Consider the following 18655-nt stretch of genomic DNA (forward strand, 5'->3'; position numbering starts at 1 on the left):
TGTTTTGGATTTTCCTATCAAAAATACATACTGTCTACCTTATGGAATCCCTTGAATAGATAAACCCAAAGAAATTCAAAATTGTGCTTTGCAATAACTGTGCATATTAAATCTATTTTTTTTAAAAAGACATATATGTCAAGATCGAGACATTTCATTGGGGTGCCCCATCTAATGATGACTGACAGCTAACTGCCAAGCTTGTTTAAATGTAAAGTCAAGCAGATTGACTCTGGTCAAGATGTTGCCAGGACAATGGCTGTCACCAGTTTTGTTGATTGAAACAGCAATGCCTCTACCAATTATCATCCTCCTCTCATTTGGTAATAACATTGTTTTCCCCCTTATGTTGGTGTTTCTTCTGAATTGTCCTGATGAGTACAAGCTGAAGAGTTTTAACAAACTTTTTTTTTCAGCAGTGATCAAATTCTGTGCTACCAAACAAGCAATGTGAGCTTTGCTGACAGTTCCTAACTGCCTTTGAGAACTGAGTTGTTTGCTAGGCCTTTTTAGAGGGCATTTGAGAGCTAACTGCATTGCTTTGATTCTGGAGTCACATTTAGGTCATGCTGGTTAAGGGCTGCAGATTTCTTTTTGTAGAGGGCATTAATGAACCTGATGGATTTTTGTGATAGTTTCATGCTCATTTACTGAGACTAGCTTTTAATTCTAGATTTTTTTTCAATAATTGAATTTAAATTCCATCAGCTGTCAGAGCAGGATTTGAATCTGTGCTCCTGGATCTTTCGCCCGTACCTCTGGATTACTCATCTGGTGCTGTTACCGCTACACCACCATCTCCTCAAGCTCATCATGATTTATGTTTGAGTTTAAACAGGGCAGTTCCCCATTGGGTCATTGTTTCTTAAGCACTTGAGTGTACAAGTTCTATACTCACTGATGAAGGAGGAGATAACTGGTTCTGTTTTACACATATTGGTTGCACATATTGACCTGTCCCTATGTTTTAATGTATTGCCTCTTACTGTCATTTGTTTTGCTTCCTTAGATTTCACAAGGTCTGTGAGTTTGGAAGTTGCTTGAGCGTTTAACCACACTTAGTGCTTGTAGGTCAAAGAGACCTGTTGCCTTTAGTTCTTCATGTTTCACTCTTGTGTGCACCTCAGGGCTGTGAATAATGCCATGCTGGACACATATCAGCTGAAGTCTCTGGATGGTCTGCTAGAAGGAGACCTGGCCAACATTGCCATTGTACAAGACAGAAAGGGAAAGCTGCGTCTAAGACTGCGATTTCACTTCGATAGGAGCAATGCCTCCCAGGATGTGCTCCACAGCAATGACCAGCGTCTCCTGTCAGTTGAAGAGGCTGATAACTTTTCAGTGCGTCAGTCTTATGACCGTGTCGTCCGCTGCTTGGGGTGGAATTTTGACTTTTCTATTTTTAACAAGTACGTGTAATTGCACTGTCCCTCGAGGAAATGCTGAACCCACCTTTTGTTTATCATTTGTGAAAGGTTAACTTTCCTTTACAAAATTTACCTTCTCAACCTCTCCAATATTGCCTTACTTTCAATTCAGAGTTATCCATTGTTTCATTTCCTCCATTGTTTCATTTCCTCCATTGTTTCATTTCCTCCATTGTTTCATTTCCTCCTTTGTTTCATTTCCTCCTTTGTTTCATTTCCTCCTTTGTTTCATGCTTTCACTTTAATAATTTAGAAGAAAAATTTCCCTTCCTTTCAGGGAGTGAGGACCCAAACTTTCAACATTTCTTAGATGCCCAACTTTTGTCCTTATCCGATTTTTCTTTTCACTTTGTTGTGAACTCAATGTCTCTCTCTAATCTCTAATATTTTAACTAGTTCCCCCAGTTTTCCTGGAGCCCAATGATCCATTCTCAGCCTTCTTCCCTTCCTGTCTCTCAAGCTGGCTGAGCAGTTAAACTCCCGTCTCACCTTTCTCCCCACACCTATGTACATCCTCCAGCATCTTCCCAGTGCACACCACTCACATGCTCCTTGTCTGCACCCATGCATTTTCCCCCTAACACCTACTATTCCTTAACTTCTGCTCTTGTTCTTGTTCAGCCTGGATCCCTTCTGAGAGTTCTTATTCTGTCTCATTATTTGGAAATTGTCAGTTGATGATTGGCCTTGTCTTTTTACATGCCTTTGAATTAGAATTGCTCCGTTTTGTGGGCTCAAATCCCAATTTTGTTACCAAACTGGCTATCAGATAGTACTGCTACTAAAAGGTAAAAACACCTCCACTAACTGGTCAAAGCTGCACCCAGTCCCTTGACAACACCTCATGTCTGTTAGACCATAACCCCACTATTAAACACCGGAGCATTATTGGAGTCATACCTTCCACAAAAGAAGATGGTTGTGGGGTTGTTGGAATGTCAGCCTGCTGGAGTTTCTCAAGGCAGCCGTTTTCAGCTGCTTCATCAATGACCATTAGGTTAGAAGTGCTCATGTTTGCCAACAAACCACTATGTTAGTAATGGTACATGCATCTTCAGGTATTGGTACATTCAGCAAAACCCTGATAGCATTCAGTCTTGGGCTGAGAGGTAGCAAGTAATATTTGTGTCACAGAAGTAGCAGGCACCGATCATCTCCAGAAAGAAAGACTATCCCCTCAATGCTCAACAACATTGTTGTCACTGCATCATTCACTTCCAACATCCAAAAATTTCTGTGTCTACGAAATCAGGTCTGAGGCTGGAATTCTATGACAAATTAGTTGCCTCACTCCCCAGTTATCCACAAGGCATATGTCAGCAGTGTGATGGAATACTTCCCACTTGCCCGAATGAGTGCTTCTCCAACAACACTTAAGAAATTGAATGCCATCCAGGACAAAGCAGCCCTGCTTAATTGCATCCCATCCACCACCGTAAAGATTCATTCTGTTTGCTACTGCACAGACTGGTGGCAATGTGTACCATATACAAGGGGTAATGCGGCAACCAACTAAGGCTTCTTTGATTGGACGTTCCAAATCATCAGTAGTTGCCACCTAGAAGGACAAGTGCAGTAGACACCACCACCTGCAAACCACAGACCAACCTGACTTGCAGTTTCTTGACGTCCCTTCTTTGTCACTAGTTCAATATGCCGGAACTCATTCCCTATCTGCCGACACTAGATAGACTGCAGAGATTCAAAAAGGGGAATTTCTACCCCATTCTTAAGGGGCAATGAATATTGGCCTTGCTGCTGTTATGTACATCCTGTGCAAGAATAAGAAAGTCTCAGACACATAGAAAAGCAAAGAGCCTCATCTTCAGTTCCCAACCCTGCTCAGCCTTTTTGCACCTGGACAGTTTATTTCATTTCAGTTTCTTTTAATGCTTCTTTTTCCTACCTGCAAAGACTTGTGAACTCATCCTGTTGAGACTCGAGAAGACCAGATCTTAGAGCTTTCTCAAGATTGCTATAAAGAGTCGGAAACCTGAAACTCTTCATGTTGCATTCATCATGATTAGCATGCAAGAAACCAGACTTTGGAACTCTCTCTCAATTTGTACAGCATGAAAAGAGGGTGCTGAACGTTTGGATCATGGTTGTAATGGATATGCAGCTTAGAGTCATACAGATGTACAGCACGGAAACAGACCCTTCGGTCCAACTTGTCCGTGCCAACTAGATATCCTAAATTAATCTAGTTCTGTTTGCCAGCATTTGGCCCATGCCCATCTAAACCCATCCTATTCATGTATCCGTACAGATGCCTTTTAAATGTTGTAATTGTACCAGCCTCCACCACTTCCACTGGCAGTTCATTCCATACAATCAACATCCTCTGCATGAAAAAGTTGACCCCTTTAGGATCATTTTAAATCTTGCCCCTTTCACCTTAAACCTGTGCCCTGTAGCTTTGGACTACCCTATCTAGGGGAAGCTACCTTGACTATTCATCTTATTCATGTCCCTCATGATTTTATAAGCCTCTATAAGGTCACCCATCAGCCTCTGATACTGAGGGAAAATAGCCCCAGCCTATTTAGCCTTTCCCTATAGCTCAAACCCTCCAACATCAGAAACATCCTTGCAAATCTTTTCTGAACTGTTTCAATGAGCCATTCATTTGCAAAGAAACTTATGGTCAGTGTATATGGATCATTTAACATATGGTTGAGTGGTGCAAAGAAATCCAAAATGCTCATGATTGAAAGTGAGTATTGAGGCTAGCTTCAGCCATATTAATCCTACTCAGACAAAACCTGATGCAGTGGATAACACACCAACAGTAGGATATATTGGCTTTGGAAGGGGAGTGTAGCATAGGTTTACCAGAATGAAATGTAACCTTGAAGGTTGAAATTATGAGAAGTCATTGCACAAACTAAGGTTATATTTCCTGAAATTTGGAATTAAGGGGTGACCTAACCGTAATTGTCATGGTTTTAAAGCTGAAAAGACAGGGTCAACCCCTGTTTATCTGTTTTAGGGGAATCTAGACCTAGCAGACATAGAGTCAAACCTTACAGGTATGAAATTAAGTAACAACTAACACACCAATAGTAGTCGAAGTTTGGAACGCTTCCCCAAATGACAGTTTTTGCTAAATCAATTGTTCGTTAATTAATAGTTTTCTGTTCACCAGTGGGTGCTAAAAAGAAATGGGGCAGTGGTTATTCTATGAAATCAGGTGACAGATCAGCCATGTTCTCACTGAATGGTGAATGGAACAGGTATGAGAAGCTGAATGGCTTCATCTGTTTAGCTATTCACATGCAGCAAGTGTCTTGTGCACATCCAGTTTACTTGCCTATATCTTTTTCCACCTATTCCTTCCCCTTGTTTATTTCCCTTTAAAATATTATTCCACTGTTGTATTCTCCGGTTTGCAGGATTTTCTGGTTCAGGTGCTTCTGTCACTTGTTTCCTAGTGATCCAGTGTTGGAGTTGCTCCGAGTTACAGTGTAAAAATGAGCTGTCAGGACAGGGAAGGGACCAGGTTCACTCAGTCTGTGCTGAGTAACCCAACTAGCTGCTCAAGATGCTACCATTACACTAGACTAGGAGGGCAGCGGTGGAATCAGCCAAGGCTTGTGCTCCAGGTCACACTTTCGGCAACCTTTGCTCAAAACTATTAGGTTAAGGCCTAATCCAGCTGTGCTGCCCTCCACAGCTGAGCAGCCCACCTGCTCCCAATCAGTGGGCCTCCTACTGGAGGATTGGCTGAAGCTCAAGAAAGAAAGCTCCAGCAAGGTGGTACCATCTTTAAGATGTAAAGGGACAAAAAAAATTGATGAAGGCAACATAAACATTCTTTCCTTCATCGCTGCTGATGTTTTCTCCAACAGTCTTACAAAGCCTAAGAGGGGTCGAGGCCGCACAAACAAATACCCACTGATCAAGGCCACATATGAATCAGAAAGCATGCCTGGAATGTTTATTATTGGGACAGCCGGTCATTCCGTCGATTTCAGGAAGTCAGCTGGTGGGTTCATCCATGGATTCCGCTATACAGGTGAGCATCATGCCTCCTCAAAAAAAATCCATGGCTAGAACCACATCGGCCTTTCAACATTGAAATGGTACTTTCCACTTAAATGGGCCATCTCAGGTGTATATAATTCAAATGAGCCTCTTCCTACTCTACTTCATTTCACTAAATATATCCTTCTACTCCTTTCTCCTCCATGTTCTAATCCTAGCTTCTCCATATATCTACCTGTACTATTTCGCAGATGCTGCTTTTGGTCATCATAGTTGTGGAGTCAATATGGCGCAGAAGTCGACGATTCTGTCTGTTGAGTCTATGCCAGCTTTCTGTAGCACAGTCCATCAGTCCCATTCCCCTACTCTATCCCTACAACCCACCAAATTTATTTCTCTCAAGTGCCTATCCAGTTTCGTTTTGTAATCGTTGACTGTCTTTGCTTCCACCATCTTTGTAGAGAATTAATTCCCTCTCATTCGTACTTGTTGCAGGACATCTTTTTGCAATCTACTTCTGTTTCAATACCTAAACTTTAATTCTGTGTCCCCTAGTCCTTGTACCATCAGATACTGAGAATGGTTCATCTTTGTCTGCATTATTTAGTCAAAACCTTGCACACCTCTCCCAAATTTCTTTCGCTTCAAGGAGCACAACCTCACCTTCTCCTGCCAAACCTTGTAACTAATATCCTCCATCCTTGAAACTATTTGTTAAATCTACTCCACAGTCTCTCCAGGATCCTCACATAATAAGTGTGGTGACCAGAACTGGATGTAATAATCTAGTTATGGCCGAACCAAAGCTTTATATGAGGAGAATTTTTTTCTCTGAGGGTTGTGAATTTGTGAAATTCTTTACTGAGAGGGCTTTAGAGGCCTGCGTCATAGAATGATACAACAGGCCCTTTGGCCCACCATGTCTATACTGAGCAACAAACACCAAACTATGATAATAAAATGTGAGGCTGGATGAACACAGCAGGCCCAGCAGCATCTCAGGAGCACAAAAGCTGACGTTTCGGCCCTGGACCCTTCGTCCAGGCCCGAAACGTCAGCTTTTGTGCTCCTGAGATGCTGCTGGGCCTGCTGTGTTCATCCAGCCTCACATTTTATTATCTTGGATTCTCCAGCATCTGCAGTTCCCATTATCACAAACATCAAACTATACTAATCCCATTTACCTGCACCTGGCCCATAGCCTACTCTGCCCTGGCATTTTAAATGCTCAAAAGATACTTCTTAAATGTAAGAGTTCTTGCATATGACACCCTTTTAGGCAGCATGTTCCATATTTTTACCACCGTCTGGGTGAAAGCATTTCTCCTCCCATACCCTCTGAACCACTTGCTCCTCACCTTAGACAGGTCATTTAAGTATATTCAAGGGTGATGTAAACAGGTTTTTAATCAGTCAGAGAATCGTGGTTTATTGGAAAAGGCAGGAAAATGGAGTGAAGGATCATCAGATAAGTCATGATCTAATTGAATGGCAGAGCAGACTTGATGGACTGAATGGTTTGCTTTTGGTCCTACATGTCATAATTTTATAATTGTTTAGGATAACTTCACTGCATTGGTACTAAATGTCTTTCTGAATAAAGTCCAGGATTTCACGTGTTTAACTAACCACTCGCTCAGTATATCCTGCCACTTCCAAATATTTATGCACATGTATCCCCAGGTCTCTGTCTTTGTGCATGCTTTTTGGAACTGGGCCATTAAGCCTGTATTGCCTTTCTGTATCCCTTCTGCCTATAAACATCACCTCGCACTTGTATGTTAAATTCCATCTGCTACTTGTCTGCCCTTTTTTTGCTGATTATATTCTTTTATAGTCAATTTGTATCCATCTCACTGTTTGGTATGCTTCCAAATTTGGTGTCATCAGCAAATTTTGACATTTTACTCCGCATTACAATATCCAAGTCATTTATATGTATCTAGCAAAGAAGCTATGGTCCTGTTTACCATCACTGTCTACTGTCCTCCAGTCTGGCAAAGCAACCATTTATCACAACTCACTCGTTTTCTGCCCTAATGCAATACTTTTATCCAGATTCTTCATTCTACCCGCTTTCTGGTGGAACTTTTATTTTCTGAATCTCTATTGAATAATTAATTGGTATCTTATAGTTGAATTGTCTAGTTTTGGTCTCATCATAAATGGAAACAACTCCGTTTATCCTCTTTAAACTAAGTTAAGTTTGGTTAAAAAGCAGAGATTTAGTAAAATAACAAAAACTTTTCCCCACTGGATATTGAAATGCCAGAAGTTCACTGCCTGAAATAGTAATTGTATAGGTTAGATAGGTGATTCCAGATGTATTAACGGAGTTTAAATTCGATCCACCAGCTGCCATGGGTGGCACGGTGGCTCAGTGGTTAGCACTGCAGCCTCACAGCGCCAGGGACCCGGGTTCAATTCCAGCCTCAGGTAACTGTCTGTGCGAGTTTGCACATTCTCCCTGTGTCTGCATGGGTTTCCTCCGGGTGCTCCGGTTTCCTCCCACAGTCCGAAGGTGTTCAGGCTAGGTGAATCGGCCATGCTAAATTGCCCGCAGTGTTCAGGAGTGTGTGGGTTATAGGGGTATAGGTCTAGGTGGGATGCTCCAAGGGACGGTATTGACCTGTTGGGCCAAAGGGCCTGTTTCCACACTGTAGGGAATCTAATCAAATCACTGATCAATGCAGCATACCTCCTTTAGGGAGGGGTGGCAGAAATAGCAGATATAGTAATTAGGGGCAGTTTTCCAGGATTGCACGCTGTCTCCCTGACGCCAGGATTAACAATTTCAAATGGGAATCTGCAGACCACTCTTAGCAGGGACATGGGGTGGGGAATGTGTCATATTGGTGCCAATGACGTTGATAGGACCATTGATATGATCCAGCAGGTGAATTTTAGTAAGCTAGCAAGCAGGCTGTTCGCCTCCTGTTAGTGAGTGTTGAAACAGGAACATGGATAGGGTTATGTGGCTGGAGAGATGGTGCAGGAGGGAAGGGCGGTCACAGATAAGAACAGAAGGTGAAATGTATTATTTTTGCAGTCGTCCCGTTCTTAACAGTGCTTAATATTGTTTATTAACCGTTTTTCCCCTTTTAAAAATAGGCAGTGTGTGTTTGTTCAAACTCTGTCTGTGAAGTCCACTTGTTGTACGTTCAAGCGGTGGGAGAAAGGTTCACAGGAAATGCATATTCACACACACACATATCTAGGAAAGAAAGGAAAGGAAGCAAGTTATAAACTGTCTAAAATCAGAGATACTAGAATCTGTTCACGTACTGGAGAGTCAAATAAATCACTATCCACCAGAGGTAGCAAGAAATCAGGTGTTGGAGTCAGAGACAACACAGTGTGGAGCTGGAGGAGCACAGCAGGTCAGGCAGCTTCAAAGGACCAAGAAAGTTGAAGTCTTGGGTCTATTTCTGAAGAAGGGTCCCAACTTTCCTACTCCTCTGCCTGACCTGCTGTACTTCTCCAGCTCCACACAGTGTTATCATTATCCAGTGAAGGTTCTTTCAGTTAACCTTGCACAGAAGTGCCTTTTGCAGTCAAATTGTAGTTGACAGTATAGCAGTTGTAAGATGGGAACTGTTTCACTTCTCAGGCAAAATACAGGATTCTTTCCAGAAATCAGACTTTTGAGAGTTGAGTTTAGAGGTAGGCATCAACAAACCTGAAACTTTTCTGTTGTGGGACAGTAGCCCAGTGATTAGCACTGCTGCCTCAAAGCGCCAGGGACCCAGGTTTGATTCTGCCCTCTGATGACTCTGTGTGGAGTTTGCACATTCTTGCCATGTCTATGTGGGTTTCCTCCAGGTGCTCCGAATTGTCCTGCAGTCCAAAGACGTGCAGGCTTAGGTGTATTGCCATGCTAAATTTCCCATAGTCATTAGAAATGTGCGGGAAAAGTGGACTAGCCATTGGAAAATGTGGATCTACATGATAGGTTGGGTGCTGGATCTGGTTGAGATGGGGTTTGGAGGGTCATTGCAGATGTGAAGGGCTGAACGGCCTCTCTCCGCACTATAGGGATTCTATTATTTTATGCTAGCTGTTCCAGTCATTTGATTTGGCTTCCCACCTTAATCCCTCAGCTAACAAGGTGGGTTTTGATGTCCTGTCTGAGATCAATTGTGTTTTCTGAAAGATATTTATGGAGTCATTAGCATAAACTCAAGCAGTAATAGGTTTTGATGATTTCCTTTGTTCATAACTGGCCAAGGTAGGCATCTTGTCCACTATTCCTTCATGTTGGCTTGGCTGCAATGTCTAGTCAGTGAAAGGAGCGGGACATTCCAGGAGGACGATGTAAGCTTTGGTTATATCGTTATTGCTGATCCGAACTTTGTAGAAATTATCGTCAGCGGGCATTGTGTGATCCCACATAACATCAGTTTTTAAGAACATTTAAGATAGAAATTATTCACTTTACAGAAAACAATTTCTAATCTCTTCCTATGACAGGAAGGTTTTAAGTTTCTGAAACACTGGGACTAGTTCTGGAGGAGGTGGGACCAGTGTCCCTGTGGGTGATTTGCTAAATTTATTTAGGAAGGTTTAAATTAACTTGGTGTGTAGATGGGAGCTACGATGTAGTACTGGAAAAGAGAATCCAAAGGCAACAAGGATGAAACATGTTTTTTATTAAATTCATTAATGAGATGAGAATTCCACTGGCTGGGCCAACGCTTACTATCCAAACCCAATTGCTGTTGAGATGGTGGTAGTGAACTGCCATCTTAAGTGCTTGAGTCAATCTGCTGTTGATAAACCTACAGTGTTGGTTTGGGTTTAGTTGACTTGTTTAAAGTTCGTGGGCCTTGGGATTTAGAAAGTGGTAACAATGTAAAATTCAGAATTTTAATAACTGTTCATGGGTTGAAAGAATCAGCAATAAATCTTTCCAGAATAAATTGTTTCCCGAGATGAATGGGAGACTGTTGATTGGAGATAGCTGTTTGACGGTAAACCCACATTGGACATGTGGGAGTATTTCAAATGGCAGTTGATGGAAGTTCAGGAGTGGCACTTTCCTATGAGAATGAAGGATAGATATGGCAAGTTACGTGAACCTTGGATGACCATGGGTGTTAATGACCTTGGCCAGAAAGAAAAACGAAGCATATGGAAGGCCTAGGAGGTTGGGATCTGACGAAGCCTTTGAAGTATGTAAGGAAAGTAGGAAATAACTTAAACAAGAAGTTAGAAGGGCTAAAAAGGGTCATGTAAAGTTGTTAGCAAACAGGATTAAGGAGAATCCCAAGGTTTTTTATACATATATAAAAAGCAAGAGGGCAGCCAGGGAAAGGGTTGGCCCACTCGAGGACAAAGGAGGGAATCTGTGTGTGAAGCCAGAAGAGGTAGGTGAGGTCTTAAATGAATACCTTATGTTGATATTCAACAAGGGGAAGGAATTGGCAGAGGATTATCTCAGGGAAGGGAGTGTCGATCTTCTAGGCCACGTTTCTATTAAAAAGAAAGAGATGTCATGTCTCTTAAAATGTATTAAGATAGATAAGTCCCTGGGTCCTGAAGGGATATATCCCAGAATACTGAGGGATGCAAGAGAACAAATTGCTGGAATGTTGACAGACACCTTTGTATCCTCTTTGGCCAGAGGTGAGGTCCCACAGGACTGGAGAATAGCCAATGTTGTCCCATTGTTTAGAAAGGGTAACAGGGATAAACCAGGAAATTATAGGCTTGTGAGCCTCATGTCAGTGGGAGGGAAATTATTGGAAAAGATTCTCAGGGACAAGATCTATACGCATTTAGAAGCAAATGGACATATTAGCAATGGACAGCATGGTTTTGTGCGCAGAAGGTCATTCCTCACTAACATAATTGTGTTTTTTGAGGAGGTGATGAAGATGAGTGATGAGGGAAAAGCAGTTGATGTTGTCTATGTGGATTTAAGCAAAATCTTTGAGGACGTTGCTCATGGCTGACTAGTACAAAAGGTGAAGTTACATGGTATTAGGGGTGAGTTGTTGAGATGGATACAGAACTGGCTCAGTCATAGGAGACCCCCCAAGGGTAGTGGGGGAAGGATGCTTTTCAGAATGGAGGGTTGTGACTATTGGTGTTTCAGTGCTGGGATCTCTGTTGTTCATGATCTACATAAATGGTTTGGAAGAAAACATAGCTGGTCTAATTAGTAAATTTCAGGATGATTCAAAAGTTGGTGCAGTTGCAGATAGTGAGGAGGATTGTCAGAGGATACAGCAGAATATAGATCAGTTGAAGACTTGAGCAGAAAAATGGCAGATGGAGTTTAATTCAGACAAATGTGAGTTGGTATATTTTGGAAGGTCAAGTACTGGTAGAAATTATACAGTGAATGGCAGAACCCATAGAATTATTGATATGCAGAGGGATCTGGATGTGCCGATCCACAGATCACTGAAGGTGGCAGCACAGGTAGATAAGGTAGTAAAAAATGCCGATGGCATGCTTGCCTTCGTTGGAAGGGGCATTGAGTACAAGGATAGACAAATTATGCTGCAGCTTTATAGAACTTTAGTTAGGCCACACTTGGAATATTGTGTATAGTTCTGGTCACCACACAATCAGAAGGATGTGGATGCTTTGGACAGTGTATAGAAAAGATTTACTAGGATGTTGCCTGGTATGGGGGACATTAGCTATGAAGAAAGCTTGGGTAGACAGGATTTGTTTTCACTGGAATGCAGGACATTGAGGAGTGACCTGATAGAAGTTTATAAGATTGTGAATGGCATGGATAGAGAAGAAAGTATGAGGCTTTTTCCTAGGAAGGAGGGGTCAGTTACGAGGGAACACAGGGTACAGGTGTGAGAGGGGAAAGTTTAAAAGTCATGTGCGAGGTATGTTTTTCACACAAAGGGTAGTAAGTGCCTGGAATGCACTGCCAGAGGAGATGGTGGAAGATGCACCTGAATGAATATATGAATAGGAAGGGAATTGAGGATACAGATCATGTAAGTATTGTCAATTGACATTCTGTAAATGGACATTTTCAGAACACAGAATAAGCTGTTACGTCCTCATTTAATAACTTGCACAATGTATAAGGTCACTTAGCATGGCTGATGCATCCAACTTGCCCATTTTGGACTGTGGAGGAACCCGGAGCGCCTAGTGGATACCCATGCAGACATGGGGAGACAGTTGCCTGAGGGTGGAATTAAACTGGGACTCTGGCGCTGTGAGGCAGCTGTGCTAACTATTAACCATCCTTGGGAAAAAGGAGTTAAATACAATAAAGTTTAACTAATTGTTTCAGTACTTGTTTGTATGTGAGATTTCTTAAGAAGCCAAATTAAAGGTAGATTGTGGTAATTTACACACAACAGAGTGATTGATGCTATTGATGTACTGGTGGGTAAACGTGAAATCAGGGCAAGATAGCTATGGTGTCAGTAATAATTAACAACAAATTAATGGGGTTGGCATGCATTTAAACTTCGTTACCCCTGAGGCTTCTAGCTGTACAAAGCTGGGAGAGCTCTGCCCTGATATGAATTCCTGACTGCACTACTTCAACCCAGGCTAGAGATTGAGTAATTCTAGCTTTGACCTTGCCTGGGGAGCATAAAGCTAGAGAGTGGCTGAAATTGATTTCATGTCCCTAATTTTTGTTGTTTTGATTATTTGCCCATTACAGTACTCTGGAGAAAGAAAATTTCTGTGGTTATAAATGAGTTCTATTTGCTATAGTTAGTAAATATCTAATTGCTGTCGTGTGTTTTTTGAATAAATTTTCTCTGCTGACTGAACAGACTATGGTAAAATTGGACAGTTGGAAATTCTGCCTTAAGCCTAACCCCACCTCCGTTGGCTGACCCAGTATTGTCAATTGACATTCTGTAAATGGACATTTTCAGAACACAGAATAAGCTGTTACGTCCTCATTTAATAACTTGCACAATGTATAAGGTCACTGGAGAGAGGTCATCATGTGTAAGGTTGCTCATGCAACAAAACAATAACAAGCATAGTGTCTCAGTGATTAGCACTACTGCCTCACAGGGCCAGGGATTTGGGTTCGATTTCATCCTCGGATGACTGTGTGGAGTTTGCACATTCTCCCCACGTCTCCGTGGGTTTCCTCTGGGTGTTCCGTTTCCTCCCACAGTCCAAAGATGTGCAGACGAGGTGGATTGGCCATGCTAAATTGCCTGTAGTGTTCAGGGATGTGTAGACTAGGTGGGTTATGGGGAGATGGGTCTGGTTGGGATGCTCTGAGGGTCATTGTGGACTTGTTGGGCTGAAGGGCCTGTTTCTACTCTGTAGGGATTCTATGATTCGATAAATGATTCTATAAATTTGTTTCTGCTTGCATGTTTCCAATTTTCTAAATAATTTGCCTCCAGAGGTTGTGATTGTCAGGGATTGTAATTGTACCGTACCTTTAAGAGATGTAGTCTATGATATTTCTCTTGCAATATTGCCACAGTGCTGCCGAAATGTCTCCTTCAGGCACACAGTTGGTAAACAGCTTTTGAGTTCTCCCTGGGTGTTCCTTTTTTGTGAGACAAAAGAATCATGAGTGGGCAGGATAAAGGCTCACACAGACCCAGGAAGGCTTTTAGTTTTGTTTTCAGTTAGTTGAGAAGGTTTTTAGCTGGCTGTTGAGCTAAAAGCTTAGGTTTCCAGCTAGTAATGTGGTCTCAGACAGCAAGGCTCCCTCTTAAAAATCAAAAAGGGCAGATTGTTTCTTTCTTTTGGACTGAAGAGAGACATCAGATGAGAACTATAACTGTTTTGCTGAATTATATCTTTGCCAAAGTGTGTGTTTGTGGGATGCTGCCTATTATTGGAACTGTTGATGATTAATGGTTAAATAATACAAGAGTTTAGAGGAATATGGGCCAAATGGGACCAGGTCAGATTGGGATGGCTGGTTGATGCAGACAATTTGGACCGAAAGGTCTGTTTCCATGCTGCATGACTCTGACATTATCTTGTTAAATATTTCAATAGCGTTAAAGTTACTCCAATTTTTGTTCTGTTTTTTAACTGTGTTGTAAGAATAAAGTGTGGTTTGATTAAAGCCAGGTGGTGGACCAATTGAATTACATCTGGAACACAGTGCCTTACACTTGCCTTTAAATAAATATAAAAGTTAGGCTCTAGGCTATCTCCCCCACAATACTCTGTGGGGGAGGTCTGGTCTGGCTGATAACAGTGACTGTCACCCAGTTGTCAATGTTAAAATCCACCATCTTCATATTTCATATATATTTTATGTTTACGGACAGATTTAAAGATCATCTTAAAGGCAGAGAGTTGGAGAATGTACTGAGTGAGTTCCAGAGCTTAGAGGTTAGGCAACTGAAGTATAGCCACTGGTTGTGGAGTGAATAGAAGCAGGAGTGTGCAAGAGGTTAGAATTGGATGAGGAGATACACCTGAGGAATTGTGGAAGTGGAGGAGATTGCTGAGATAGAGAGGTGTGACACCATGAAGGGATTTGAACATAAGGCTGAGAATTTTTAAGTGAAACCTTTACCAGAACAGGACCCAGTTTAAGTCAATGAATGGGACCTGGTGTGAGTTTACAATACAGGCAGTTATTTTGGATGAGTTAAACTTACAAAAGTTGGAAGATGGGAGGCTGACTGATTGCAGATTATCAGATTTCGTTTTGCTGCCTGATTTGTCTAGCCTGCTGTTATAACCTACGGTTTCTGGTTGTCTCTTGCCAGCCCGTGCTGTTCATCACCTCCTGGAGCATCGATACCATGGTACTACCTGGCCGGCCACCACACTGCCCATCATCCATTTGACCAATGCCATAATCAAGCGCATCAACGAGGCCTCTGGTCTTTATCAGATGTTCAGTGTCCTGGCTGACATTGTGCTGCTACGGAAGTGAGTAAGCCTGCACTTTAAAAGATCTAGTTGGGCTCAGGGCAGTATTCACAATCCCAAGACAGCAAGCTGTTCCCTTTCCATTCAGTAAAACATGTGTCACGATGGTTTATACTGAGTTTCCCTGGATGACTTCTATTTGTGATGCAATACACTGTGTTGGATTGAATCCATCTCTTAAACCCATTGTTGCTCACCATGTACTTTCCAACATAAGGTTTCTTGATTATTACCAGAGCAAAATTCTGGCTGAGATTAACCTGGCGATACTGAGTTCTTACCGCTTCTAGACTGAGATCAGCTAACAAGACATAGCTGGCACCTCATGGGAATGTTGAGCTGTACTCTAAACTCCCTATTCTCTAAACTGTCTGGGTCAGTTGGGTTCAGGTTTAAACTATGCATGTTTAATTACCATTACTGGGAGTTCTGAGGAAGAGTCAAATTGGATTGGAACTCTATCTCTGTTTCTTTCTCCATAGATGCTGCCAGATCTGCTGAGTTTCTGCAACAATTTCTGTTTCTGTTACCTACTGCTTATACTGACTTTGAGTCAGTTCATGTATCATTGGCTGGTGACACTAACACAACAGGAAATAGCAACAGAAGGAAATTCGACCAAATGGAAGCTATATCTGATGTTTGGAGACAACACAGTATGGAGATGGAGGAACATGACTGAAAGTTAATGGGATTAATTAAAAACTTTGAGGCCTGACTTTGTCAACTTGCAGTGGAGCATCAATTCGAAAGCTGTTCCACAGTCAGTCCTCCTGGCAACACAAGGCTTTCCTCTGTTTGTTTAATTTTCTGCCCTTGCATTTACCCAGTCTCACCATAGAACTCAAGAAAAGTAGCAGGAATAAGCAAGTTCAGGTCCTCAAGTCTTCCCTGTACTCCATAACATCATGGCTAATCCACCCCAGCCCTCAATGTCTGTTCCTTTCAGCTCCTTGTCGTCCTCAATTCTTTGAGATTTCAAAAATCCACCTACCTCCTCTTTAAGTGCTTTCAGTGATCTAGCCTCCACATCTCTCTGGGATAGAGAATTCCACACATACACGACCCTGTGAGAGAGTGTCTAATTCCATTTCCACTGTTCACTCTTCATCCCCTCACCAAGTTACTTCTATTTGCAGTGCGGGTATTGATAAAGATTGACAGAGGACTATTGATCCATAGACAGCATTACAGTGTGACCCAATCTTTAAAGGTATTGGTGATTTCAGACAGGGTTGAACAAAGATTTCTTTGCTCAGACTGTAAATTCTGTGCTGTGGAGGACTGTTGATACTCAGGTGATGAATATGCTGAAGACTGAGATCAGGAGAATCCTGGGCCCTGAATCAATTAAGACATTGAGGACAAAGTGGAAATTCAACTATTATCATATTGAATGGCACAGCAGTCTCCAGCCCCTTTGTCTTATGTTCTGATGCCCTGAGCTTAGTCTCACTCGGTGTCCATGGTAATGATCAGGGCTGGGAGAGCTAGCTGATTTGCTCTCTTTCTAACCCAGAACACTGAGCCTTGGTTTAATATCTGCAAATTCTGAGCTATTTTGAATGTCACAGTATGATGGTGGGACCATGTGGCTCAGTATTGCCCAGATTGTGTGGTTTCTATACAGAGAGGGAACAATTGCCCATGCTGCTCTTATGGTGACATGCAGTGTGCTGATATACAGTCTTGACTGTAACCAACCCTGTCACTGGGCTACCACAATATTATCTCAATTGTGCTGTCTAGCAAAAGTCATGAGGAGCAAGGTATGCATCCCATACTGAGTGAGCCTTCCTGTGGCTGCTAACATCTATTGTGCTGTTTATTTGCAGAAATGCCACAGAGTTTGAATACCTGGAAGAGTATCCAATTGGAGCACTTCCACATCTTCAGGAAAACACCGGGAGAAATGCAGCAAATGGGCTATTTGTTATTAACCTGGAATATGGGAGCAACTTTTCCAGACCAGAGGCTGATGTTTTCCATCCGAGCCGTTCAGTGGGAGAGCCCAGGCATGCGTGGCTGTCAAACTTCCTCCACCCTGTCATCTACTTCTACAAACGTCTCCCAACAGGTTAGTGTTTCAATCTATTCCATCTCCATCCTTGCAAAGGCAGGATCAGTTCTATACACAGAATCACAGAATTATTACAGTGCAGGAGGAGGCCATAATGCCTGCACCATCTTGTTCCAATCTTGGACTTTACTAGTCCAGTAAAGTTATCACTATGCCAATATTTCCCCCTTATATGGGAAACAGTGTGAGTCCATGCAGATGGAGCAGAGTGCTCCTCTGTATGGGAGTAGTGTAGATCCAGGGGTGGGGAAAGTGGAGTGTGTGCTTTGCAGGTGGCAGTAAACAGGCTTGTTCATGGCTTGACAGGACATAGACTGTAGCTTTTCTGCTTGTTTTCAGAGACCGAGATGATGCAGAGACCAAAATTGTGGCCCCTCCCCCGTCCACATTACATCCATCATGTTGTGGAAGATTTCCTGACTGACTGGACGGCTGCCAAAGCTCACATCCTGCCCCTGCGCCGCTTCTTGGAGAACTGTCTGGACACTGACCTCAGGAGCTTCTTTGCAGGTGTGACATCCTCGTGTGAGAGAATCCTGTTGAACAGGGGCATCTCTATATGGAGGTGCCTTTACCTCGAGCTGTTTGTCCTGTTGTCTGGGGACCATCCCTTTCCCTCTCCATTACCCAGGTTGTCCCTACAGCAAGGGCCCCATGGCTGCTCTGGGTGAGATACTGCCATTCCACATTTGGAAATCTCAATGACTTGAGTTCCCGACCTCTCATGACCCCAGTGTTTCTGTCAATTTTTGTAGGCTCTGCCACTGTTACTACCTGTCTCTGATGAGTTAAAAGGACAGACCTGGGTCTTTGTTCTGTGAAACCCAGGGCCTCTGTGTTATGTTCTGCCCTATCATGGAGCTCGAGGTCTTAGGCCACATTGCTTGGGTGCTGTGGTGTAGATCTCAGACAATGGGCTGGACAATGTAACAACTCACTATTTAGAGTCACTGCTTTGTCTAGTTTGCCTGGGGTATGGTTTTATTCCCATCCTCTTCACCTAGGCAGTGTTCTTCATTTCCAACCCCATTAGCCTGTGTGTCTGCACCTCTGAGTGTGGACTGCACCGTTGTCCTATCCAGTACAGAAGCTGTGAAACCCTGTGCCACTTGTCCATCCCCTTCCCACTAGCGAAGCTCCAGGCCTCCCACAGTGCTCCCCAGCATTGTTAGGGAGTGAGCTGACAGTAGTTCAGGCCTGTATAGAGTGTTCACACTAGGTCAAACAGTGTAGCCAAGGCTGCTGCCATAATTCAGTAAAGGGATTGCACTTCAGAAGATTTTATTACCCATGAAGCGTT

At 42.7% G+C, this 18655-nt stretch overlaps 1 protein-coding gene across 6 annotated transcripts in view; it reads left to right on the forward strand.

The window, feature by feature from the left end:
• foxred2 (FAD-dependent oxidoreductase domain containing 2) overlaps positions 1 to 18655 on the forward strand; it is a 71987-nt gene that overhangs the window by 35363 nt on the left and 17969 nt on the right. For all 6 annotated transcript variants that reach the window (XM_048521229.2, XM_048521231.2, XM_048521227.2 and 3 more), the window contains 5 exons: positions 1128 to 1409; positions 5279 to 5445; positions 15110 to 15275; positions 17111 to 17352; positions 17695 to 17865. In XM_048521229.2, coding sequence (XP_048377186.1) covers positions 1128 to 1409; positions 5279 to 5445; positions 15110 to 15275; positions 17111 to 17352; positions 17695 to 17865 — 1028 coding nt within the window. The remainder of the gene's footprint in view (positions 1 to 1127; positions 1410 to 5278; positions 5446 to 15109; positions 15276 to 17110; positions 17353 to 17694; positions 17866 to 18655) is intronic.

This window comes from Stegostoma tigrinum, chromosome 38, assembly GCF_030684315.1.
Source record: "Stegostoma tigrinum isolate sSteTig4 chromosome 38, sSteTig4.hap1, whole genome shotgun sequence".
Classification (NCBI taxonomy): Eukaryota; Metazoa; Chordata; class Chondrichthyes; order Orectolobiformes; family Stegostomatidae; genus Stegostoma; species Stegostoma tigrinum.